This window comes from Myodes glareolus, chromosome 12 (assembly GCF_982192425.1).
Source record: "Myodes glareolus chromosome 12, mMyoGla1.1, whole genome shotgun sequence".
Classification (NCBI taxonomy): Eukaryota; Metazoa; Chordata; class Mammalia; order Rodentia; family Cricetidae; genus Myodes; species Myodes glareolus.
This window is the reverse complement of record NC_142037.1, coordinates 82,557,046-82,582,675: the sequence shown is the minus strand read 5'-3', so window position 1 is coordinate 82,582,675 and position 25,630 is coordinate 82,557,046. Positions and strand designations below refer to the sequence as shown.

The 25,630-nt window shown below is 48.7% G+C and overlaps 1 protein-coding gene across 18 annotated transcripts in view; it reads left to right on the top strand.

Annotated features, from left to right (window-relative positions):
• Positions 1–25,630, top strand: part of Dock9 (dedicator of cytokinesis 9) — a 253,384-nt gene that overhangs the window by 169,404 nt on the left and 58,350 nt on the right. For all 18 annotated transcript variants that reach the window (XM_087912328.1, XM_087912327.1, XM_087912321.1 and 15 more), the window contains exons 21-33: positions 313–434; positions 1,172–1,258; positions 1,966–2,055; positions 3,389–3,504; positions 4,417–4,486; positions 5,337–5,462; positions 7,279–7,350; positions 16,110–16,256; positions 16,632–16,715; positions 17,338–17,449; positions 19,266–19,444; positions 19,701–19,814; positions 22,326–22,443. In XM_087912328.1, the coding sequence (XP_087768454.1) occupies positions 313–434; positions 1,172–1,258; positions 1,966–2,055; positions 3,389–3,504; positions 4,417–4,486; positions 5,337–5,462; positions 7,279–7,350; positions 16,110–16,256; positions 16,632–16,715; positions 17,338–17,449; positions 19,266–19,444; positions 19,701–19,814; positions 22,326–22,443 (1,437 nt within the window). The remainder of the gene's footprint in view (positions 1–312; positions 435–1,171; positions 1,259–1,965; positions 2,056–3,388; positions 3,505–4,416; positions 4,487–5,336; positions 5,463–7,278; positions 7,351–16,109; positions 16,257–16,631; positions 16,716–17,337; positions 17,450–19,265; positions 19,445–19,700; positions 19,815–22,325; positions 22,444–25,630) is intronic.

Genomic DNA, 25,630 nt, shown 5'->3' with positions numbered 1-25,630 from the left:
TTTATTTTTTTTTTATCATTTGCACGTTCAAGTTTTTATTCTATTCTGGTTCTTAATCACTCATCCTCTTGCCAAAGGGTTGCTTCGGTGGGTTTCTGGATGGCATGCTGCTGCCATGCCTGGATTGCATGTATAAGTTGCACTTGTCGATGGCTGGTGGTCTGACCCCAGAGAGACGGCAGCAGAGGCTTTTCCAAGGCTTCCCCACCACTTACCTTGACTGATGGTCACGGTCGTCGTCCAGGTTGCGGCGACTTTCCTTCCGAAGGATGCGAACTCACAGTGGATTTTCTTGTCCTTTGTTCTCAACAGTCGGCTACTCCTGGCTTCCCCTCCTGAAGGACGGAAGGGTAGTGACAAACGAACAGAACATCCCTGTGTCGGCCAATCTTCCATCCGGCTACCTTGGCTACCAGGAGCTCGGCATGGGCAGGGTAAGATTTTTAGAGTGGTTTGTTTTCACCCAGCGTCCTCAGAAGGCATTAAAGAATGTCTAAAAGTAACAGTGGCACACAGGTTTCTTATCGGCCCTAACAGTTTGGTTTTCTTCATTCATCTTGAAGTAAATGTGTGCAGTTAGAAGCTGCCTCAGATAACTCTCGGTGCGTGTTCTACAGAGAGGCACGGAGACGCTGGGCCCGGCATGAGTCTTTCTGAGGAGTAGTCATGCTCCAGTGATAAGTTCTCAGTTCTTCTAGTTCAAGATAGATCCTCATTACCTTCATGGCTTCTCAGAACCCTGAACTCAGATCTACCTAAGATCCTCATGAACTCAGACACGGTGGCGCACACCTTTAATCCCAGCACTCAGGAGGCAGAGGTGAATCTCTGTCAGTTTGAGATCAGCCTGGTCTACATAGAAAGTCCCAGTCCAGTCAGGGCTACATAGTGAGATCCGGTCTCAACAAAATAAAAAGATACTGGTAAAGTAGGATCCATTTCCAGCGAAGTGGACTGTCGTCTCTGGCTACTTAGAAAGCCCAGGAGGCAGGGCGGTGTGCCGAGGGGAAGGAACTGGGCAAATCCGAATGGAAACCCTGCTGTGGCCAGGTGCAGCTCCCCAGCCTCCGGAGCCCTTTGGGCCTTCGGTCCCTCACCGGTGCCCCCATTGATGGTTGTGTGCAGCTGGGGTAGCTGATCTGTTGGGGTCTTTCCCCATTTTTTCTTTCAGCATTACGGTCCAGAAATTAAGTGGGTGGAAGGTGGCAAGCCTCTGCTGAAGGTCTCCACTCACCTCGTCTCCACGGTGTACACTCAGGTATGGGTCGGCGGTCTCACTCCCGTGATCGGTCTTCACTGAGTTTGTGCAAAACAGAATCCTGGTGTTTTTACGATATAGGCCTTTACTTGAAAAGAGTACAGAGAAGGTGCTTATGTGTGCTGATGTACACGACAAGTAATTTATAGTCCGTGACATTGTCCAACAGTTTTCCTCTGTGGGATCCTGAGAGGTCATCTGTGCATGGTCAATTTTATAATCTTAAAAAACATTCATGGGGCTGGATGAATGACTCAGTGGTGAAGAGCACCCAGTACAAAACCGTGAGGGCCAGAGTTCAGATTCCGTTTAACAAGCACCTGTGTAACAAGCCAAGCGTCTCACGTGTGCCCATCACCCCAGTTCCAAGGGTGTCTGAGACCTGAGGAACTAGGGCCTGCTGGCTTCCAACTGTGTTCAAGGAAGAGAGCGCCTGCCTCAAGGGGGTAGGCAGAGGGATAGAGGAGGAGTCCCAGTTCCTCTTCCAGCCTCATCGTACACACTGGTGTGTGCAACCCTTCACACCTGTCCTCGGATACACTGTGATTCTCACGCGTGTGCGCACGTGCACACACACGCACATGCACACACATACACACACATGCACGCACCAATAAATATAAGCCGTTTCTGTTTGTTCCCAGAAGCAGATTCTCCTGTTTCTAGAAGTGGATCCTAACAGACTTTCTTCTCTCCCCCCACTCCAGGACCAGCATTTACATAATTTCTTCCAGTACTGTCAGAAAACGGAATCTGGAGCCCAAGCCTCAGGGAGCGAACTTGTCAAATACCTTAAGGTACCAGATGGCTTTCCTAGTCACTCTTTTAAATGACTTTGGAAGTAAATTGGGTTTCCTTTCTGGTGGTGGGTGTTGTTACTGCCCGTTGTATGCTTGTGCGCAGACGCTCCTACCTGGATGCTATCACCGTGGCGGCTTTAGATAGTGGGCCAGAGTGAACTCAGTGATAGCTCTGCCCGCCTGTGTGCTCGGCTGTGTTTTCTTGCTTGGGGACAGTTTCTCCCATGCTCACCCGGCACAGACCTTTGCCAACCAGCTGCTGAGCACAAGAGAAGCTGTTCCAGCTTATCCTGTTGGGTATGGCCATAGTAGGGTGCCTGAAGCTGGCTCGTTCATAAAGAACGGAAATGTGTTCTCACAGTTCAGAGGGCTAGGAGAGGATCAGGGCAAGAGGTGGGTGCTAGAGAGGAGACAAACCCGCCGTTTTATAAGGAGCCCATTCTAGCAGTCTCGATGGTCCATTCCTGAAGGTTGAGCCCCCATGACCTGGTCACCTCTCCTTAGACCCCACCTCCTTGATTTTACATTGAGGATTAAGTTTCTAACAGAAGCTTTGTGAAGCACACACTCAAATTGCAACAACCCTGAGAGAGCCTCTCAGTCATTGTAGGAGGCAATACTCCCTTATGACAGCATCCTGGGTAGACAGAGGTAGGACACCCAGCCTGGCCCAGCTGAGTGCAAGAGTTAGTGGCTCCGGGAGCCACTGTGCAGCAGTGACAGCGGGGTAGAGGGGACCTCGATACAGAATGGGATTAAAGAAGGGAATTACATTCCATGTGTAGGAGAGAGTAAGATGCGGGAAATAGGGTAGAGACTCCTATTTGGTCTGATCAAGAGAGGACAGCCTGCATGTTTGAATAACAAACACGCACGTCTATTATGGCTGCTAGCCTCTCCTCCACTTCAGCTATGGCCACTCTTACCGTTCTTGGTGACATTCCTCCTGATTCCTCTTCTGCCCCTCTGCTTTAAAGAGCTTTCATCATAGCACTAGTCCTCTGTACACTCCTTCATCCCCAGCACTGTGGAACAACTTCACAGGCCTGCAGTTTAGGACGCAAGCATCCTTGAAGTCCATTCTGTGTGTGCCTTCGGCTTTCCATTTGTCACAGAGGAACTTCTTCTGTCCTGATTTGAAACGAGGTAGACATTGCCTTGATCACACAATGGGGCCTGCTGGCATATACCTGTTGACTCAGGCCCTTGGGAGGATAAGATGTGAGAGTCACAGGCAGTCATGCACTCCAGTTCAGCCTGGGTTACATAGCAGGACCCACTCTCCAAGAGAATGAAATATAACACTTGTCTCACTGCTCCCTGTGTGTAGAGTCTGCATGCGATGGAAGGCCATGTGATGATCGCCTTCCTGCCCACCATCCTAAACCAGCTGTTCCGAGTCCTCACCAGAGCCACCCAGGAGGAGGTTGCAGTAAATGTGACTCGGTAAGGGAGAGGGTAGGTGGGTGGTTGGGTGGACAGATGGATGGATGAACGGATGGATGGATGGATGGACGAATGGATGGACGGATGGACAGTGGTTGGATGGATGAACAGACGGATGGATAAACAGACGGACAGACAGACAGGTAAATGAACGAATGGATGGACAGATGAATGGATGATGGTTGGATTGATGAATGCATGGATGGATGGACAAATGGATGGATGGATGGATGGATGGATGGATGGATGGATGGATGGATGGATGGACAAATGAATGGGTGGATGGTTGGGTGGATAGATGGATGGACGGACAAATGAACGGGTGGACGGTTGGGTGGATGGATGGACAGACAGACTGATGGTTGGATAGATGGATGGATGGATAGATAGATGGATGGGTGGATTCACAGATGAATAAATGGATGGTTGGATGGAGGGGCAGACAGACAGATGATTGGATGGTTGGACAGATGGATGGATGGATGGACGGACGGACGAATAGACAGTTGGGTAGATGGATGGACAGACAGACTGATAGTTAGATGCACGGACGGACGGATGGATGGATGGATGGACAGAAGAATGAATGGACGGTTCTTTGGATAGTTGGACAGATGGATGGATAGACGATTGGGTGGATGGTTGGATGGATGGATGGATGGATGGACAGACGGACAGATGGACACATACATACTCTTCTTCCCTTCAGTTCGTCCACACCTGGGATGCTAGTGTGTGCTGATCATTACACTGCAAGACATGTTTTACTCTCACACAGGGCTCCCCGTCTGACTCCTTGTCCGCTTGTTTGCTAAGTGCCAACAGCATCATCACTGTTCTGCTGTGAAGATAACAAAATGTTCCCATTTCCACATCACTACTCATTGCTTTATTCATTCCTGTGGTGTGTAGGGTCATTATTCATGTGGTTGCCCAGTGCCATGAGGAAGGATTGGAGAGCCACTTGAGGTCATATGTTAAGGTATGTAAAATAAATAAATAAGTCAAGCTGCTATGATCACTTTCAGCTGTGGCTCTCCAAGTTTCCTTCCAAAGACTTCTTTCTTACCAGACTTGTTATTTAGGGGTGCATTCGGGATTTAATACCTATGTGTTCTCTTTGGTCTCTGCCGCAAAGGCTTGTACCTGGACAAAGGGGAGTTGAACGGAGGCAGCCATCCTTCATTCACTTGATGTCACCTTTGAAAAGATGAATGTAACTCAGCTGGCAGGGGAACGAAACAAGAATTGTTTTAAGTGATCTTGGGTAGACCTCTTATACATTAGTAATCCTTATATTGCTTTTCAAATCACCTAAAATTACCAGCATCCCTGGTACTTTTGAGACTGGAAGGTTAACTCTGGCCACAATCAAATAAAAAGGCTGTGAGGACAGCATGAGATGTCATTGGGATAAATAGCAGTAGGGTCTTGATATTACCTAAGCATAGTGACGAACACCATTCTAAAGTTACACATCCTGTTACATGTGAATTTTGGCTTCATGGTACTTTGAAAACTAAAACTTTGATTCTCCGGGATCTGTCACTGTGTCCTGTGACACATTCCTAGAAGGTCCCGTGACAGTGGAATTGTGTGCTAGATGGGCTCAGGACTGACTCGGATAGGTGTCATGTTGGATGGGTTCCCTGGAGACATCTAGACACACTCACGACAGTCACTCTTCCCACCTTCGTTCTCATCCCTTCTCCCACCCTTGAGTGTGGACCTCGGTCCCCATCTCTGTCCTTGGGAGCCTCGCCAGCTCTCTGCTCCTCAACTTGAAAGAACCAACAAAGTAAAGTCTCTTTCTCTTTTTTTTTTTTTTCAAGTTTGCCTATAAGGCTGAGCCGTACATTGCATCTGAATATAAGACAGTGCATGAGGAACTGACCAAATCCATGACCACCATTCTCAAGCCTTCTGCTGACTTCCTTACCAGCAACAAGCTTCTGAAGGTAACGTTGGAACCGCTGGCCTGGCTCCTCAGCATTAGAACTGATCTCCAAGGGCTAGGGATGCTCGTGTGCCGTGTGTCAGGTCCTGGGTCTCATCTGCTAAGACAATAACAAACGGCTGGAGCTTGGGGGGGGGGGGGGATCGGGTACTGAGCCCTCCAGTCCCGTTGCACAGCACAGTGAGAACAGAAAGCAGTAAGGTTGTGTGTGTGCCTTCCTTTTATTCTAGGAGAAAGAATTTTGATCGTCACCACAAGAAATGAAAAAAAATCTTTAAGTTTGATTTATTTAATCTGAGTTAGACATACTAAGGCATTAAGGGTTGACCCAATAATTATATATAATTTCTGTGTCACAGTTAAATAGATTGAGAACTAGCCGTGGTCACACCTGCCTGGGGTTCCAGCTACTCAGGGAGTAGGAAGGATCTTGATTCAGTCAAGTCTTCCGTTGCTCTGAGAAACACCATGACCAGAGACAGCTTCATGAAGGAAGTTTATTTCAGCTTTTGATTTCAGGTAGTTAGAGTACTCTGTGGGGAGAAGCGGACAGCAGCAGGCAGGGAGGAACCACAAACCCAGAGCAGAGAGAGAGAGAGATAGTGAGAGTGTGTATTGGAAGTGGGGCAAGGCTATAAACCCTCAAAGCTCACACCCAATGACACACTTCCTCCAGCAAGGCCACACCTCCTAAAGACTCCATAACCTCCCCCAAACAGTGCCACCAACTAGAGACCAAGTGTTACTGCCTCCTGCCTGAGCCCATGGGGAACATTGCTCTCCCAAACCCTACAGATCCTCGAGCGCACAATTTTGAGACCAGCCTGGTTAGCATGAACTGTATCTCTGGGGGAAAAAAATTAGTTTTTACTAATTAACTATTTTCAAAAACCAAAGAATAGAAACTGGGTATGGTGGCTCACACCCACGATCCCAAAATTGGGGAGACAGGCAGGGGATCAGGGATATCCTGCCACACACGATGAGCTGTGATCAGCACGAGCTGAGAGTTCCCTCCCTCCTCTTCCTCCCTTCTTTCCTTCCTTCTTCCTTCCCTCCCTCCCTCTCTCTCTCTCAGAAAATATAGATAGATAGATAGATAGATAGATAGATAGATAGATAGATAGATAGATGTAAAGATGAAAGGAAGGAGAAGTTAGATTCCACAGCCTACAGCTGAGTCTATTTGTACACAGTTCTAGACAGTAGCCACCAACACTGCTAAATATGGCCGATCAGAATTTGTCCTCCAGGTCCAAGTTTACTAGTTGGGTCTCAGATGGGAGCCATAAAGAATGAATTAGCGTATTCAGAGTCACCTCATCCATCCGCTGAAGTCAGGGGATGCTGGGGAGACACCTGTGAGGAGGCTGAGGGCAGTGTCGCTAAGCAAGACGACGTCAGAGGAAAGGACGGAGCCTCTTGCTGGAGATGGCGGCGTGCTGTCTCCTGGGGTGGAGCGGTCTCCTGGGGTGCAGCTCCTGGGGTGCAGTGGTCTCCTGGGGTGCAGCGGTCTCCAGGGGTGCAGCGGTCTCCTGAGGCAGCGGTCTCCTGGGGTGCAGCCGTCTCCAGGGGTGCAGCGGTCTCCTGAGGCAGCAGTCTCCAGGGGTGCAGCGGTCTCCTGGGGTGCAGCGGTCTCCTGAGGCAGTAGTCTCCTGGGGTGCAGCGGTTTCCTGGGGTGCAGCTATGTGCAACTGGATATATACAGGGAGCAGACAGCCACCACCGGCCCTGGCTTGTCCCTGCCGCTATCATCAGTGTGGAGAGTTCACCTCTCTCCTCACAGTGCATCATTTCTGTTTTTTTTTTCCTTTTAGTACTCGTGGTTTTTCTTTGATGTGCTGATAAAATCCATGGCTCAGCATCTGATAGAAAACAACAAAGTTAAGGTATGTTACTCCACATGGGGGCTGGCTTGTTACGGGAAGTATTTTCCACGGGGTCGATAGTTCATGCCTTTTTGTGTTTTCTGTATACCACGGACAGGCTTGTTCACGCTTGCTTGTGTTTTCTGTGTACACGGACAGGCTTGTTCATGCCTACTTGTGTTTTCTGTGTACCACGAATAGGCTTGTTCACGCCTTTTTGTGTTTTCTGTGTACCACGGACAGGCTTGTTGATGCCTGCTTGTGTTTTCTGTGTGCCACGGACAGGCTTGTTCATGCCTGTTTATGTTTTCTATGTGTCACAGACAGGCTTGTTCAATCCTATTTATGTTTTCTGTGTGTCACAGACAGGCTTGTTCACGCCTATTTGTGTTTTCTGTGTGCCACAGACAGGCTTGTTCAATCCTATTTATGTTTTCTGTGTACCACGGACAGGCTTGTTCACGCCTATTTGTGTTTTCTGTGTGTCACAGACAGGCTTGTTCACGCCTACTTGTGTTTTCTGTGTGTCACAGACAGGCTTGTTCACGCCTGTTTGTGTTTTGTGTGTGCCACAGACAGGCTTGTTTTACATGTTACATAGTAAAATATTTCACAGTCCTGTGGGGGAAGTACAGTTTTTCCATAAAGAAACTAAGGCTGGAATGTTTGAATTCTTTGCCCCAATCCTGCAGTCAATGAGTGGAAGTTTGACAATACATCCAGCTCCGAGACCCTGTTGGCTCCTGACTGGTTACTAGGTTATTACATCCAAAGAAAAGTGTGTCTTTTTCTTTGACTAGCTCAGAAATCTTCAAGCTTTTTGAACTGGAACCGATTGCTTTAAGCATCAGTGTAAAATGCCATCACCTGGTGTTTATTAAAGACACAACCATTGTCGGTATTTCTGTCTATAGATGGTTGCGTCTCACCAACCACCTATCCTCCGGAACCAGATATAGGCCCTAATATGCTTCGTCTCTTTGGGGACAGATATATGTAGTCTCAAACTTCCCCCTCCTTCAGTGCCTCCTTTTGGGGGTGCCTGGGTGTTTATGTGACTGTGACCCTTGTCCATTTGTTGTCACAAGGCTCATTCCCCCAAACACCTGGTCTTGTCTGTGGACAAGTTATGACATGGCTTTTAGCTCTCCGAGGCTCACGGCAGCTTCTCTCAAGTCCTAATGTAGGGCATGCACTGGCAGTGTCACTGTTTGGTGGCCGGGAGAGCTGCTGCTGAGACAGGAGTTAGGAGTCGTCCCCGTGACAGTGAACTGTGGCCCTGTTGCAGCTGAGGGCGATGGAGAGTGGGAGAATCTTGTCCAAGCTTCGGGTTGCGGGGCTGCCTGTGGTGGGGCTGCATGGGCGCTGCAGATGTGTGTGCTGCAATCTCATGGTGGGAAAGAAAGCCCTGAGGGGGGACATCAGAGGCTCAAGACCTTGACTTTTGCTCAAGGGCTCCAGTTCCTCAGAGGAAGCCTAGGCAAGGGCCTCCATTTTGCTGGAACAGAAGGTTGGTACAGCAGAGCCAGCAGCCGTACTTCACCTGTTGAGCAGGCCTTGGACCTCGCCAGTTGCTTTCTTTGTTTGTTTGTTTTTCCCTTTTCAATCTCACTTAAAGATTTTCATATTTAGTGCCCAGGGAGATGCCAGATGGAGGGGAGGGTGCTTGCCTTGCACAGAGATGTGAACCCTCTAAGTTTGTGCCAAACCACCCTGCCAAGGAAGACTCGAGCAGTATGCAGCCAAATGTGCGCTCTCACGCATACCAGTTTGACTTTATTGTTTTCCAGCTGAATGTGTCGTAAGTGCCACAGGATTCTAGCCTGCAGCTTTCCGTTGTTGCCACTGTAGAGTACCCCTGGATTAGAAAATAGGTATTTACTTCCTCAGGGTTTAGAAGGTAGAAGTTCTACCCCAAAGTTTCCTTGGGGTTGGCCTCTCTGAGGCCTTTATGCCTGTGATGACACCTGTGGCATTGGGTTCTGCCCACCCTGGTGATATCACTTTACCTTACTCTCTTCTCTAAAGACCCTGTCTCCGAGTATATCCCTCACCAGGATTTCGGTGTGCTAGGACCTAAGCATGCGGACCGGGGAGCTGACTCGGTGAGCAGATGGCTCTAGAACATAGGGGCCTGAGCTCAAATCCCAGAGCCCTGGAGAGCCAGGAATGTCAGCATACTTCTATAATCCCAGTACTGCTCCAGTGAGTGGGAGGCGAGAGCCAATGCCTGACATGGTCCCTTGACCTCCACGTTCATGTTATGGCACACGCAGGCCTACACGGGGAAATAGGGGCGGGGTACATGAGCCCACACTTAGGAAAAAGCTCCTCTTCAACATATGGATTCGGGAAATGTAGTTCAAAGTACAAGAAAGCTGTGGGGTAATTTCTATATTTTAATCCTAGATAAATATGATAACTTTGGAGGACATGGTAGCTTCATTCTGTTTTGAGTGTATCTGTCTGTTTTGCTCAGCCAGTAGCCCTTCAGTGTATTAAAAATAAAGGTATTTAGGGGGGCCACGTACATATGGTTAGGGGGCCACTTAGCCGTGGAATGATCTTGTAGAGCATGTGGCTCCATGGAGCCGTGAACGCTGGAGCAAGCAGCCACTGGCAGGTGCTCCACCCTCTGCAGCCTGTGCCAGGCTCCCCACACCCCTGCTCTAAGGATTGCTGTGCCTGTCTTTGGAGCTGCAGCCTTTTCCCTGCCTTAATTGTATCTTAGTCCCGAAGCCATATTTAGAGGGTAGTTTTTAGAAATCTAAAAAAAAATTCTCAATGCTGCTGTGCCTGTAAGAGCTCTGGTCTCCAAAATAGGATGTGGAACGATGGTGGGACTGAGTGAGGGGGACTTGGGAGCCCTCCTGAGCTGTAAAAGATGTGCATCTTCCATCTTAGCGCTGCCTGGCTTGTGTTAGACGGGACAGCCTGCTTCCCACAGGCGACCCGTCCATCCAATACCCGTCCATCCAGGCCTCTTGACACAGAGCTTCTGCGAGTGCTGTGTGCATACACACATACCCACCCACACACCCACACCACACAAACGCACATACCACACATACACACCACACACACATACCACACATCACACACGCCATATACACACATATACCACATGCACACCATATATCACATACATACATACATACACACACACATCACACACACACACACATATACCACAGACACACCATACATACATGCATACACACACACATCACAGACACACACACATATACCACAGACACGCCATACACACACACATCACAGACACACAGTTCTTAGTTTAGAGAAGAAGTTCTTTTCTCATTTGTGATTTTCTTCCAAAACTTGGCTCAGATCCTTGAGTTTTTATATTTTTAGTCCAAATATCCTGAATTTTTCTGATATCTTTCTGTTGCAGTCTTTGATTTCCTCATTAGTGACTCTTCCTGAGAGTTGGCACCGTACCCAGATACCCCTCATCCTGTCGGTGCCCTGAGCCGTGGGCTGGGTCAGGAGCTGATGCAGCTTTGGTTGTTACTTTTGGGGTCTAATATGCGGAGCTGTGGTGGGCACATTCATTGTCCATCTCTGTACATTCCTGATGGCAGAGGGGTGACCCTGCCCACACACAGTGTCCATCTGTGTACATTCCTGATGGCAGAGGGGTGACCCTGCCCACACACAGTGTCCATCTCTGTACATTCCTGATGGCGGAGGGGTGACCCTGCCCACACACACTGTCCATCTCTGTACATTCCTGATGGCGGAGGAGTGACCCTGCCCACACACACTGTCCATCTCTGTACATTCCTGATGGTGGAGGGGTGACCCTGCCCACACACAGTGTCCATCTGTGTGCATTCCTGATGGCAGAGGGGTGACCCTGCCCACACACAGTGGCCTAGAAGAATTAGTGGGTAAACCATTTTGCTTTCTTTGAATGTTGACCACGGTGGAAAGTCGAGGTGTCCACCTTCCAGGCCCCACTCTGTCAACTACATTTGAAGCCTTCCCCGAAGAGTCGAAACTAGCATCCGAAAGCTACTCCAAAAGGTGGACCTGTAGCTTCTGACGCTGAGCCTCAGGCGTCAGAGGGGCCATTGCATGTGACTGAGCCCAGCTTGGGTGTCAGAGGGGCCATTGTGTATGACTGAGTCCGACTTGTGTATCAGAGGGGCCATTGTGTATGACTGAGCCCGACTCAGGTGTCAGAGGGGCCATTGCGTGTGACTGAGCCCGACTCAGGTGTCAGAGGGGCCATTGCGTGTGACTGAGCCCGACTCGGGTGTCAGAGGGACCATTGCGTGTGACTGAGCCCAACTCGGGTGTCAGAGGGGCCATTGCGTGTGACTGAGCCCGACTCGGGTGTCAGAGGGGCCATTGCGTGTGACTGAGCCCGACTCAGGTGTCAGAGGGGCCATCGTGTGTGACTGAGTCCGACTCGGGTGTCAGAGGGGCCATTGCGTGTGACTGAGCCCGACTCGGGTGTCAGAGGGACCATTGCGTGTGACTGAGCCCGACTCGGGTGTCAGAGGGACCATTGCATGTGACTGAGCCCAGCTTGGGTGTCAGAGGGGCCATTGCGTGTGACTGAGCCCGACTCGTGCATCAGAGGGGCCATCGTGTATGACTGAGCCCGACTTGTGCGTCAGAGGGACCATTGCATGTGACTGAGCCCGACTCAGGCGTCAGACGGGCCATTGTGTGTGACTGAGCCCGACTCAGGCGTCAGACGGGCCATTGCGTGTGACTGAGCCCGACTCAGGTGTCAGAGTGGCCATTGCGTGTGACTGAGTCCGACTCGGGTGTCAGAGGGGCCATTGCGTGTGACTGAGCCCGACTCGTGCATCAGAGGGGCCATTGCGTGTGACTGAGCCCGACTTGTGCGTCAGAGGGACCATCAGAACAGGCAGGTGCTTGGAATTCACAAAGGGTTTTTAAGGAAGGTGTAAAACCCATGACAGCAGGGCCTGCTGGGAAGTTCTCTGACTCTGCATCCGTGGGCGATGTTTTTGGGAACGTCTCTCTCTCACTTATGTTTAGAAACTGTAATTCCCTCACACTTGCTTCCCACTTCCTTCCTCCCACGCTGTGCCAACCCAAGGCCTGGCACCCCACAGGTGTCCTTAAGAAGGGAGTGGAAAGCCACAGAGGTAAATGTGTTTTATGTCCTAAGTGCCACAGCTAAGCCGTCATGCAGGGCAAGAATTTTTATTTAAAAAGTGCACTAAACATACGGCTGAAGATAAATAGATTGTTTGGGCTTCCCTAAAGCAAGTCTGAACACTCCTGTGTCTGTGTGACCTGTTCCCACCCATGCTTCCATCCCACACATGTTTGGAGTAGCTATTTATTTGTTAGCCATGGGATGCAGAAGAAAAAACGTAAAAGGATGAAGGGCATGTCCTCCACCCTGAAGCTGCCATGATCATTGGAGAAAGGAGCTACTCAGTTGAGACAGTTAGAACAGAGTGTAGGAAGGTGTGTGTGTGTGAGAGAGAGGGGGGGGGAAGGGAGATGGGGAGAGAGGGGGGGGGGGCGGGAGGGAGATGGGGAGAGAGAGAGAGAGAGAACACCAAGCATGATGAGGCCAAGGTAGAGATAGAGATGAACTGGACCTTGAAGGGTGCCACACTTAGAGGGGAAGGGAACGAGTCTTATGCAGCAGTCATACTCAGCAATATGAATGTGTAGTGAATGAGTAAGAGACATGGAGATAAAAACGTTCATTCACCCCAGCCATTCCCTCCTGGGCGTTTACTGACAGGTAATGAAAGCACACATCCACACAAAGACCCAGGCATGAGTGTGCACAGCCAAGACCTGGAAACATCCCAAGAGCCCATTGGATGGTGACTCAGCATGATGGAATATCACTTGATAATAACAAAAAACAAAATACTTATTCTTTCAAAAACATGGGCAATGCAGGTAGAGTTTTCCTGTCCCTCCAGCCCACTTCCAAATAACCACACTGAGTCTTAGTATTAATTATAAATGTTCTGCCAATAGCTCAGGCTTTTTACTAGCTAACTCTTATTAATTGAATTAACCCATATTTCTTATCTATGTTTTACCACATGGCTTAGTACCTTTTCTCAGCATGGCATGGCCATCTTGCTTCTCCCTGTCTACTGGTGACTCCTGACTCCGCCCTTCTTCCTCCCATCATTCCCAGTTTGGCCCTCCCACCTAACCTTATCCTGTTTAGTTGTGGCCAGTCAGCTTCTTTAATAAACCAATCGGAATAATACATATTCATGGTGTATAGAAGGATTCTGCAGCAGGGCAGCTCTTATAAGTATTGAAGTAGCCGATGAGTTCATCTATATTTAAGACAATCTAGGAAAGGACCCATTACATGGATAGAAAACTGACCATTGTCGGGACCTGAGCCTGGAGGAATGGGTCTGGGAGAAGAGAGATGGCTCCCTGATCATGGAGGTTACACAACTCTGTTCGTCTGTCAGAATGTGCCAAACTTTGCACTTGGACAGTCTGAACTTAACTGGGTATAGTGGTTCATGCCTGTAATCCCAAGTCCTGGGAAAGTCAGATCAAGCCTAGCTTGGGCTAGAAAGTGAAACCTGGGGCTGGAGAGATTGCTCGCTGGCCAAGAGCACTTACTGCTCTCACAGAGGCCCCTGCTCAGTTCCCAGCAACCACATGGTGGCTCACAGCTGTAATTCCAGTTCCAGGGGACCTGACACTTCGAAACCTTACTTTTAACAGCAGGGTCCACGGGGATGTGACAACAAGGCTGGGGCCAGGCCTGCGTCTTCATGGAGTTCCCACACACAGAGGCACCCAGATTCCACATTTACAGCAGGGCATGGACAGAGTACACAGTATATGGACTAGAGGGGCCTGGTCCTGCAGCTACAGGTACTGGACAGGAAAACCCTTACAGGTAGCATCCATTAGGGCATCAGGTGGCAGTGCCCAGGCCGGTGGGGACACCACAGAAGTGGTGATGCGGAACCTTTGTAGATGGAAGTTTCTGTCCTGCCTGGTCCCGCAGCCATTCAGTTCCAAAGAAACACACAGAGGCTAATTTTACTTATAAACTGTTTGGCCTATTGTTCAGGCTTATTACTAACTACCTCTTACCCATAATTCTTATCTATGTTTAGCCACGTGGCTACCTTCTCTCAGTAAGTCATTCTCATCTTGCTTCCTCTGCTTCTTGCTGGTGACTATCTGTCCTTTCCTCTTCCCAGAACTCCATTAGTCTGGTTGCCCCACCTATACTTCCTGCCTGGGTACTGGCCAATTAGTGTTTTATTAAACCAATATGGGTGACAAATCTTTACAGTGTACAAGAGCATTATCCCACAGTAAAACCTTATGCCAGGCTGTGGCTAAGGAGTAAGATACTGCTTGCCTGGAAGTCTGTGTCTTGGGCTCTTGCCTTAGAGGTCTTCTCGTATATTCCCACTCTGCACCCTAGCCCATTAGCCTAGATTTTATTTTCCCTTTCTGTTCGGTTTATAGTGAACTCCATAAAAACATCTAATTACCGAGGTCTTTATTATGTTTACTGCCTCCAAATGTGTGCCTTACCACATAAAAAGGCCTTCGTTTGTTTTACTGTCAAAACAGAACCCCTTGCTGTAGCTGTTTGCGGCTGCCGCGAGGATTCCCACAGCCTTCAGAGGCTCCAGTGACCATTATAGTGTGACTGGTAACAGCGTTACTGATGGGTGGATGTGTGAACTGCCCATCATTCACCCGCACTTTTAAAAATGAAAACCCAATGGCAGAACCCATGGCAGAGATTCGTCTAAGAAACAGAGTGGAGAGGGTGGCTTTATGAGTTCGATGTTACCCACAGTTCAGCTTGCGTTGTTAACAGCGTTTCTGCCATTCTGGCTTCCCGCACCGACCCTCACCCTCGCTGGGTCCTCTCCAGTGGGGAAGGCTTTTTACAGGACACCACTACTTACATGACTCTGAGATAAAGCTAGCAATATGTCTCCATCATCATCTAACACCTCACTATATTCAGCTTTTCCCCGGGTGCCCCTAAAATGTCATTTTACAGTTAGCTTGACTGAGTCAGAATGTCAGTAAGGACCAAGTACCACATTTAGCTAATGTGCTTCTGTGTGTGTGTGTGTGTGTGGTTTGAATACTCAGAGCTTAAACCTAGCCCCTGCTTTGTCTGAGAAGGGCCAGCAAGACATCTCAGTGGGCAAAAACGTTGACCACCAAGCCTGGTGACCTGAGTTCAGTCCCTGCAACCCAGATGGTAGGAGTACAGAGAAACTCCTAAGAGTCGTTCTGTGACCTGCACACACACATACATACAGGCTTGCTTTTTAAATTTTGGATAAAGACTAAAATAGGGTCTGAGAAATGTGAAGCCCTAGCATCCAAATGCTCAGAGGAGATACAGGCTCCTGCCCCTTTTCATGCTGAAGCTCTTAGATCAGAATTTCTATCCTCACTTAGATGAATTACCGAGGTTCTCTTTGTCTTGTCAAAGCAGTTCCAAACATTTGACAAATCTGAGCACTTTTGTAATACAGATTCAATTACTTTACTATAATTTGATTTTTTAAATTGGGTTAAATTTTTTGCTGGGAGATTCCCATTCCCCAGTGTTGATAAAATAGTGTCTCCAGCAGACTCACCAGACTGCATTAGGAAGAGATTAGCACACTTTGTCCAGTTCCAGACAAAGTTAGATTAGAACTCTTTTGGTTTTTAATGGCCTTGGAGCTGGGGTAACTCCACCCCTAAGTGTTACCTCTTAAAGCACGTTTGTTCTGAATCTCTTTCAGGTACTACGAAACCAGAGATTTCCAGCCTCCTATCATCACGCGGTGGAGACCGTGGTGAACATGCTAATGCCACACATCACACAGAAGTTTCGAGATAACCCAGAGGCATCTAAGAATGCCAATCATAGCCTCGCTGTGTTCATCAAGGTGGGCACCTCCAGAGGGAGAGAGCACCGCTGTGGTGGGCACCTCCAGAGGGAGAGGGCACCGCTGTGGTGGGCACCTCAAGAGGGAGAGGGCACCAGGGTGGGCACCTCCAGAGGGAGAGGGCACCCGCTGTGGTGGGCACCTCAAGAGGGAGAGGGCACCAGGGTGGGCACCTCCAGAGGGAGAGGGCACCGCTGTGGTGGGCTTTCTGAGTAGCTACCCAGAAGAGTGATGATGGGAGCCCTCTGACAAGTAGAAGGTGTGTGTTTATATCAAAGCATAAACTTAGGAACAGAGAATGATTTGAGAATCCAGAAGCCAAGGTTCTGCAAATCATGAGTCTCAGCTAATGGCTCTTGGCTTGTTGACCCGCAGAGATGCTTCACCTTCATGGACAGGGGCTTCGTCTTCAAGCAGATCAACAACTACATCAGCTGCTTTGCTCCTGGAGACCCGAAGGTAGCGCTGCCCTTGGGCCCTGTTCCTCTCCATTCTCATCAGAAGTTTCCTTTGCTCCCCTAGAGGCACACTTCACGCCCCCCTCCTTGGATATGCTGACCCTTGTTTGTGTGCATAAATGTATTAGGGGTCAGTAGCCCTGAACAAGAAGGGTTCTCCTGATGTTGTCTGTTCTTCAGCACCTAGGATGACTAACAACCCAAAGCCTGTGTGGCGTGGACCGCAGGTCATCTGCTAAGACCAAAGACTTAACCACGAGGCCTTTCTGACAGAATTAGCTTTGTTACCCTCCAGCTTACTGGTTTTTTAAGAATTTGTATTGAATCTGTGTAATTGTAAGCTACTTAACATCCCTTTTTATACAAGAGGAGCGTAAATTATAAATGCCTTAAAGTCTGCTGAAGGCGTTATTTAGTGCAGTGTGTTATTGGTTTCCACACAAATCCCTGCAACCATGCTAACAGCTGTAGTGAAACAAGCATCTGGTTGGTCCTCATGGACCACGGAGCTGGGCCATGGAGCTAGCACTAAATGCTTGTGTGCTTTTGCTTCTAATAGGTTTATTAGAATCCAGTATACAGTATCCAGCGAGGTTTTCATGTCTAAGCCTTTCTTCCTGCAGACTCTCTTTGAGTACAAGTTTGAGTTTCTCCGTGTCGTGTGCAACCATGAACACTATATTCCTTTGAACTTGCCGATGCCGTTTGGAAAAGGCAGGATTCAGAGATACCAAGGTAAGCTGCCTCTACGTGGTTCACTGTCTCGTAAAGAGAGCTGTATCGTTTGTTAGAAGAAAAGTGTTGATCCAAATGTTATCCCATAATTTGACTTTACTAAGGGCTGAGTGTTTTTGGTGTGTATGTTTGTGTGTGTGTACAAAGTTTTCGTTTGCACCAACCCTGATAAAATCTTACGTAGAAACTGGCTTTTCAGCAAACCTAGAGACAACCATACAGATGAGGGCAGGTCAGAAGCTTGTCTGGGTTTATTGGACATAGACATCATGACTTGTTTTTCATCTTAAAGTTCTTCTACTTAACAGAGCTCTGTCTTATTTACTGCATTTGTTTTTCCCTCTTGTAAATTAGCTTTTCTTTCATCAGCTGTGGAGTCAAATGACACTCCTGTAGGTAGGTGTGGGGCAGACGCTTGCCCTTGCATTTCCCTCCAGTTTAAAAGAAAAGGAATGCAAGTGATCGATCGCTCAGCTGCTTCATGCGCTTCTTTCTGGCCGTTCAGGCCGTTCAGGCGTCTCTGCACATCTGGTCAGGTCTTGGATTTCTGACGAAGGGGTGAATTTGTCTTCCATGGAGCTGAGACACTGCTGCCACACCCCAGAGATTCCCTGCTCCTTGGGTGTGTCTAGATTCTCTGGCATGCTATCTTAAGAAGCAGACAAGCAAAGCCCAGCTTTGCCCCCAGTCACAGCCCTTGTCTGTGGAGGCGTCGGGAGCGTCACGCACGGGGCTTTCTCATGAGCTTTCTGTGTCTGCATGCTGAGTCCTCATGCACTGCTCTGGACCCTCTGAGTCTGAGGAGATTGAGCACTGTGCACCCACTTGTCACACACTGGGCACTGAGCCTGGCATAGCGAGGCCAGAAGTCATTGTCTTCCCTAAGAGATTTAGGGGAGCCCAGCCTTAGAGTACAGTCTGCAGAAACCGTATTTGGTGAGCAGTTGAATGTGGTTGTTCTTGAGAGACAGATAGCCTTCCTCCCCAGAGCTATGTGTACTCCGTACAGGCTTCCGTCGGTCGGTGTATTGGGGAGACTCACAAGGAGCATCAGAAAGGCTTTGAAAGTCAAGGAGGGTCTGCAGGACTTTCTTGGATGATCCCCCTCTGTGCTTCCTGCAGTTTGGGGATGAGTGTGACTGCTTTTAGTGGCCCCTCTCAGTAAGGTTCCTGTCTGTCCCTCCCTCTTTCCCAGATGAGCCCTCAGCCTTACCTTGTAGCTTGCTCCATGAGTTACTGGGGTGGTTTGGTGCTTTGTACGGTTTCAGTTTTTGTTCAAGAGGGACACTTTAGAGAAGATGGCAGAAATAATGTCTTTATTTAATGAAAGCAGAGTAGGCGGGTCAGGTGCTGCTATGTCATTTAAAATATATTGGTTTTATTGGGACATGGATGCCAGGGAATGGATTAACTCAGGAAGTAAATAACATTTAAAAACATATGTATTCTTTAATGATGTGGTTTTGTTTAAAACGTCCATCTTTTGCCGTTCTGTTTGAACGATAGCTTCATTTTTAGAACGCTGTCACAAACATTTTTAATAAAAGTGCTGTTGCATATTCTAAAATTTGGTACTAAAACCAGTCCCACACTCAAAACTCAGGGCAGCTGTTTGTATTTTAGTTTGGTTTTCCTGTTGGCATCTGAGGTGTTAAGAGTAGGGTAGCCTTGTGGAGTCGCCCGTCTTTCTGCATGAGGTCGTCTCGTCACCTGTAGCCTCACGACAGCGGACGAGTGGAGATGGGTGACATTCTTATGTGGCTCAGGCACCCCTGGACCCTCCTGAACCTAAGTGCCATCTGCCTCTTTTTTCCAGATCTCCAGCTCGACTACTCCTTAACGGATGAATTCTGCAGAAATCACTTCTTGGTGGGATTGCTGCTCAGGGAGGTGGGCACTGCCCTCCAGGAGTTCCGGGAGGTCCGCGTAATTGCTGTCAGCATGCTCAAGAACCTACTGATAAAGCACTCCTTTGATGACAGATACGCTTCGAGGGTGAGTGCTTCCCAGGGGAGGACCGTGTGCGTGGGTAAATGTCATTTATTTCCAGTGCTTCCCAGAAGAGGGCCGTGTGCGTGGGTACATGTCCTTTATTTCCAGTGGTCTAAGGGAAATAAGCAATTAGATAAATCCTGTTGACGACTTTTTGCTTACAGGAAAAGTCCAAATAAAAGCCACAGCCAATGTAACTCCGTGTGCCATCTGTTGCTCAGAGCCAGGGAACACACTCACCGTGCCCCTTCTTTTTCAGAGTCACCAGGCAAGGATAGCCACGCTCTACCTGCCTCTGTTCGGGCTGCTCATCGAAAACGTCCAGCGGATCAACGTAAAGGACGTGTCGCCCTTCCCTGTGAACCCAGGCAATGTACGTAAGCAGAGCCAGGGCCGACACCTCTCTGTGCACTCGGGGCTGCTGTACCTGCGTGCTGCTGACCCTGACTCTGAGCAGTGGGGCGGGAGGCTGCAGGGAGAGGTGGTTCCTCATTTCGGGCCTGGCTGGCAGCGGCTACTGACTTTGTCTTTCCCCTTTGCCTCTGTCCCCACGTGGCGGTCTGTCTTTGTGAGCCCACCCCCTTTCCTTTTCTTGTAACGACACTGGAGCTGAATTGAGGGACCACCCAGGATGCCATCTCCGTGTATGTGTGTATGTATTGCCCACACATATGTATGAAAGGTGCGTGCAGTGCCTGTGGAAGCCCGAACAGGGCATCAGCTCCCCTGGAATCAGAGTGAGAAGCAGTTGTGAGCTGTCATGTGCTGCTGGGAACCTAGCCTGGGTCCTCTAGAAGAGTGGCCAGTGCTCCTAATCTAATAAGTAATTGGATACTTATTAGGTATCCAATAAGTCCTGGGGAATTACATTCTGACTAAGATGGACTCAGTCGATGTTCAACTCTGGCTCTGTTAATAGCCTGATCCCATCTGCTCGACTGTCCCAGCACTTAGACATAACAGGAGGATTGCAAGATTAAGGCTAGCCTGGGCTGTATGTCTCAAAACAAGAAAATAGGGGTCAAAGAACAAAAAGATGGTGCGGGGCTAACCTTTGTTCCTTATTGCCCAGTTAGGCCTCAGGTCTGACCCCACCCCATGCCCATTCTGTAAAGCCACCTCCTGGAGCCCCTTTGTCTTCCTTAGACTTTACGACAGTGATGACAGGAAGAGGAACATGGGGCACGCAGGCAAACAGCCGCACACATAAAATAAAGATTCTTGGAATCATCCTAGACTTTGACATTTTTAAAGCACGAACATCCAGTTTCTTGTCATAACTCAATTGCAAATGAGGATTTTCCCTTATTAACTTGTAATGAAAAGCAAGTGTTCCCAGTGTGTGTGCATGTGTGTGCACAGAGGTGTGTGGTATGTGCACAGATGCCTGTGTGTGTGCATGCACAGATGCATGTGGAATGCACACAGTTGCATGCATGTGTGTGTGTGTGCACAGGTGTGTGTGTACTTGCACACCTGTAGAAGACAGAATCCATCTTCCTCAGTCACTCCACGCTGTTGGGGGAACAACGTGGTCCCTCACTGACTGCCTGACTAATTGTCTGGAGAGCTTGTGAAATCTGCCCTTCTCTGCTCCCCCCCCCCCCCCCCCAGCGCTGGGTCATAGGCACACTCCACTGCGCCAACTCTTGCATGTTTGTTAGGGATCTGAACCCAGGTGCTTGTGCTTCATTGGGAAGCACTTTACTCAAAGCCGGCTCCTCAGTCTGTTTCTTATTAAAATTTATCAAGACCTCATAAACCAAAATATAGTCTTTCTTCTCCAAGGGCTCTTTTCCTGCCTCAGTAGCTGTCTGCTAATGACTTGGACAGATATCACTGGAACCTTGATAATCTTGACCATGTGCCGGCTCCATTGTTAATCTGGCTACTTTGTCGTTATAGCATACACTTGGGGGAGTTTCCTGGTTGGTTGGTTGGTTGGTATTTGTTTGTTTTTATGTGTATGGGTGTTTTGCTTTCATCTACATGTGTGCAGTGCCCACAGAAGCCAAAGGAGGGTGTTGGAACTAGAGTTACGGGGGGTTGTGTGCCACCACGTGGGTGATGGGAACCAAACCAGGTCCTCCAGAAAACCAACCAGTGCTCTTAACCCTGAGCCATCTCTCTGTAGTCCTGTACGCTCTTCACCCTCCAATTATTTTATCCTAAGAGGATCCATGTTGGTTGCACTCACCTTTCTGTTTCCATCAGTGTAAACTTCTTCCTCCCCTGCCTCTCTCACTGATCTGACTTTCTCCTGGTTTACCTCCCATATGTGTGTCCTCCGTCTCTAATTGCTTCTCTGAGCAGAGTGATTCAGGATAGCACGTGATCTCCCTGTCCCGCTATAATCTGGGGGAAAACGAACACGTCTTGCTTTGGGTCTCACCGAAGTAAAATCCACCTTCTTTCTTGATATCTTTCAAATTAGTACAGCTGCTCCCCTGACAGTGAGCTCCCATCTGAGCACCCAGAGACTGTAGCTGATGCCTGTGACGTACAAGGACAGGAGCACCTATTACTGTGGTCAGGGGTAGAAGGGAAGCCTTCACTCTGCAGGAAGGAAGGCCTCAGTGAATCCAGAAAAGCAGGAAGTGGGAGTGTAGCCAGGGCGAGATGGAAGAGCTGTCTGGGCCAGAGAAGAGATAGGTGGAGCCGGGAGCCGGCTTTCTCTGCCGCCTTACCCTAGTATCCCTGGCCTCCTCTGGGCTCTCCTTCCCTGATTGCTCTGCCCCTCCTCTCTTGTATGCCATGTGCATCAGCCCACCCACGTGAAATGCTGAGCGTGTCCAGCTGTTGTGTGTCTTGCCTGCACACTTGAAGATCAGTCCACGAGGCTTGTTCGGCCATCTCTAATAGTTTCCTCTCTCCCCTTTGGCAGATTGTGAAGGATGAGCCCCTTGCTGTGCCAGCCGGGAATCCACTCATGACGCCACAGAAGGGAAATACCCTTGACCACAGCCTGCACAAAGACCTCCTGGGCGCCATCTCTGGCATCGGTAATGTCCCTTGCTCTTATGGTCTTGTCCTTGTTACTCAAACTGTCTTTATTCTCACAAGTCGTTAATGATAAATTAGGACTCAGACTTTGGGGTATTTTCCTGGTCGTGGCGTTTCACCACCTAAGTCTCTCAGGCACTGTAACCAGGACTCTCGTGGATCCTAACCGGGGTCACACCGACATCACTGCCGTTGTGCCTTTTGTTCAGAGCTTCTTCCATTGATTGGCTTTTACATCTGATTGGATTATCTATGCTTATAGAAGCAGGCTGTCTGCAGCTATTGGGGTGAGAGGAAGATTCAGCAGTAATGCTGTCAGGCTAGGTGAGGTGTGACAGTCTTGTTCATAATACCGAAAGAGGTAGTTTGTGGCTGGGGTTTGATCCTAAAAATCGGTTTTCAGAAATCATCTATCCTGTACCTTTTTCCTCCTCCATATGAAAAACAGCCTCTTGGGGAGGAAAACAGATGGCCTATATCAAGACTCCTCCAGTAGAGAAGTCTGTCTGTGAGAAAATGCACCTATTTATAGTCTGACTAATCCAGCTGCAGCTTGATACAGATACTGATGATGCGAGCGGTGATATACATATGCACGCACACACAGATCTAACCAAAGGGCTTTCATGGGGGCTTCACAGCCTGGTTCTCCCTCTGGGTCCCCCTCTGCTAACCACACCTGCATAAGTGAAGCATCCTGCTGTGGCTAATGGTTATGTCGTCCACTAACGCTCCAAATTCACGGGGCAGGAAAAGACGGGCCTCTCACCCACTGAACTCACAGTGCTGAATCATGCCTCCTGAATCAGGGCTCTCACCTTCTCTTGTGTTAATGCATCATTACAGAGAAGACGATGCCATGGGTGTAAACTGTGACATTGGAAAGCCCGTGCCGGTGTCTAAGTCTGTCCTACACTCCCAATCCCAGTCCCGGAGCTCGTTTGTTTTTATGGATAATTTTTGTGATTATACCCCCCTTTCTATATATAACTATGTACAGATTATTATATTATTATATATGTATATTATATTATATATTTTATATTACTATATTATATATAAAGATTTTATAGATTAAAAACTGATACGTATTAAATGCAGAGGGACGTCCATGATAAATGTCCCACCAACTTCAACTCTTGGGGACGGTTCATGTTCCTGCCCTGCTCTGTACAGACGCTAAGTGGCGGTGTGGGCAGGGAAGTGACCTTAGGAGGGTTTGCCGGAACAGTCCCAGCAGTAGCTTAGCTTGGCCAGATGTGGCTTTACATCTGGGCTCCATGACTTGATTACCCGCTTCGGGTCTTTTAGCAGCTGTGGCCTCTGCGGCCTTATCACTAAGCTTATCAGGGATGAAAAGCTAATGCAGTGTGTGTGTGTGTGTGTGTGTGTGTGTAGAGTGGTTGCCATGGAGAACGCATGCTACTGTTGTTTGTGTTGGCTCAGCTGTGCTGTGGTCTTCGTCCTTTATAATGCACTCTCAGGGCCAAGGAGATGAGTCCTGCACCTAGCACTGTGTCCGGAGGTCTTAATGCTCTGTCTTCTCTGGTCAGTACTTGGCAGGACCACAAGGAAACATTGCAGACTTTGTGGAAGTGATGAAGCCACAGTGAAGGGGATATTTGGCTCGTCTGATTCTCTCTTCGGAATTCATGATGTTCAATTCAGAATCCAGTGTTAGGGTTTGAGATTCCGTGGGAAGGCAGCAAGGAGCCACGGGTCTCCTTAGCATGACCCGCATGCGCAGTGGACCTGTACTGCTGTGCATGCAGGGTGCAGTTATGGAAGGGGCTTGTGACGGATCTGGTCTCTTTCATTCTTCATCGCATTTCCAGGCCCAAATCCACTTTTTCTGAGGTGACCACTGCATCTTTCTTACACTGGCTTTCTCTGTGCCTCTGTCTAACAGCACTGACCCTTGGTCTTTGTAGGAACGTCTTCCGGGGAAGCCCCACCTGGGAACTGGGTTTGCCTCTAGGTTTGGCCCTCGTTCTGATGCTGTAGCAGCTGCTACCCAGGAGGGAGCCTCCAGATGGCTCTAGAGCTGGGGCTTGTCCTTCCGGCAAGTGTGAAGAAGTCACATTATCAAGCATCCTGGGAACAAGTCCCTCAAATGTCTTCAGAGCATGAAGTGAGAATTCCTAGAACATTCCTAGATAACAGTCGCCCCGAGATCCCTTCGATTTAGAGGCCAACCCCTCCTAGGTTCACAGATCCCCTTCCTCCTGCTCTGTACAAGCGGAAGAGAGAGGAACCGAACTTTATTTTAGCCAGGCTGTTTAAGATCTTTAAAAACTCATTTCCTGTTGGCTGGAGAGATAGCTCAGGGGTTAGGAGTACGGGTTGCTTTTGCAGAGGACCTGGGATCTGTTCCCAGCACCCATGGCTGTCTGTAACTTCATTTCCAAAGGATCTAATGCCCTCTTCTGGCCCCTGTGGGCACGTGTACATGCATGCAGGCAAAGCAGCCATATGCATGAAATAAAAATAATTTTTGAAGTCATTCCCTGTGAAAGTGACATCACTGTATTCATTTCTGAAATGAATGTGCAGTATTTAAAATAGTTTTTAAAAAAATACTTGGAAATTTAAAAAAAATAAAGTAATTCCCTAGGTGAGGCCACAAACACACAGACACCTGCATGCATGCACACATACACACCTGCATACCTGCGCATGTACACACCTGCATGCATGTGCATGTACACACCTGCATGCATGTGCATGTACACACGCATTGTGAGGACAGAATAAGCAGGTTGATTTTGAATCACTGCATCTGTTTGCTTTAAATCAGGCCTGGAATTTAGAGTCAGCTTTGAAAACCCCATAATGGTGTAGTGTCCACTTATTGACCCCTTCCACCCGAGTTCCGTATCCCCCCTCCACTGTGAACTGCGATTGTTTAGAGACAATGGTAATTACCATGTGGTCATGTCATGTGTTTCTTTTCTCTCCCTATAGAAAGGTGTTATAATTTCTTCATAAGGTTTTCACCCATTTTTGTGGTGGTCTGCGGTGCTGGGGTCATGCAGCCTTGCGTGTACTTTATAGTAACACTAGGAGGGGGGAAGGACTTACATGTGTGTCACATAACACATCTCTGATCATCAAGGTCGTCTCCAGGCTGCCTGAGAGGGGGTGAACTTGGGCCATTAGCGATGACGTTTAAAAGTATGACAGCTA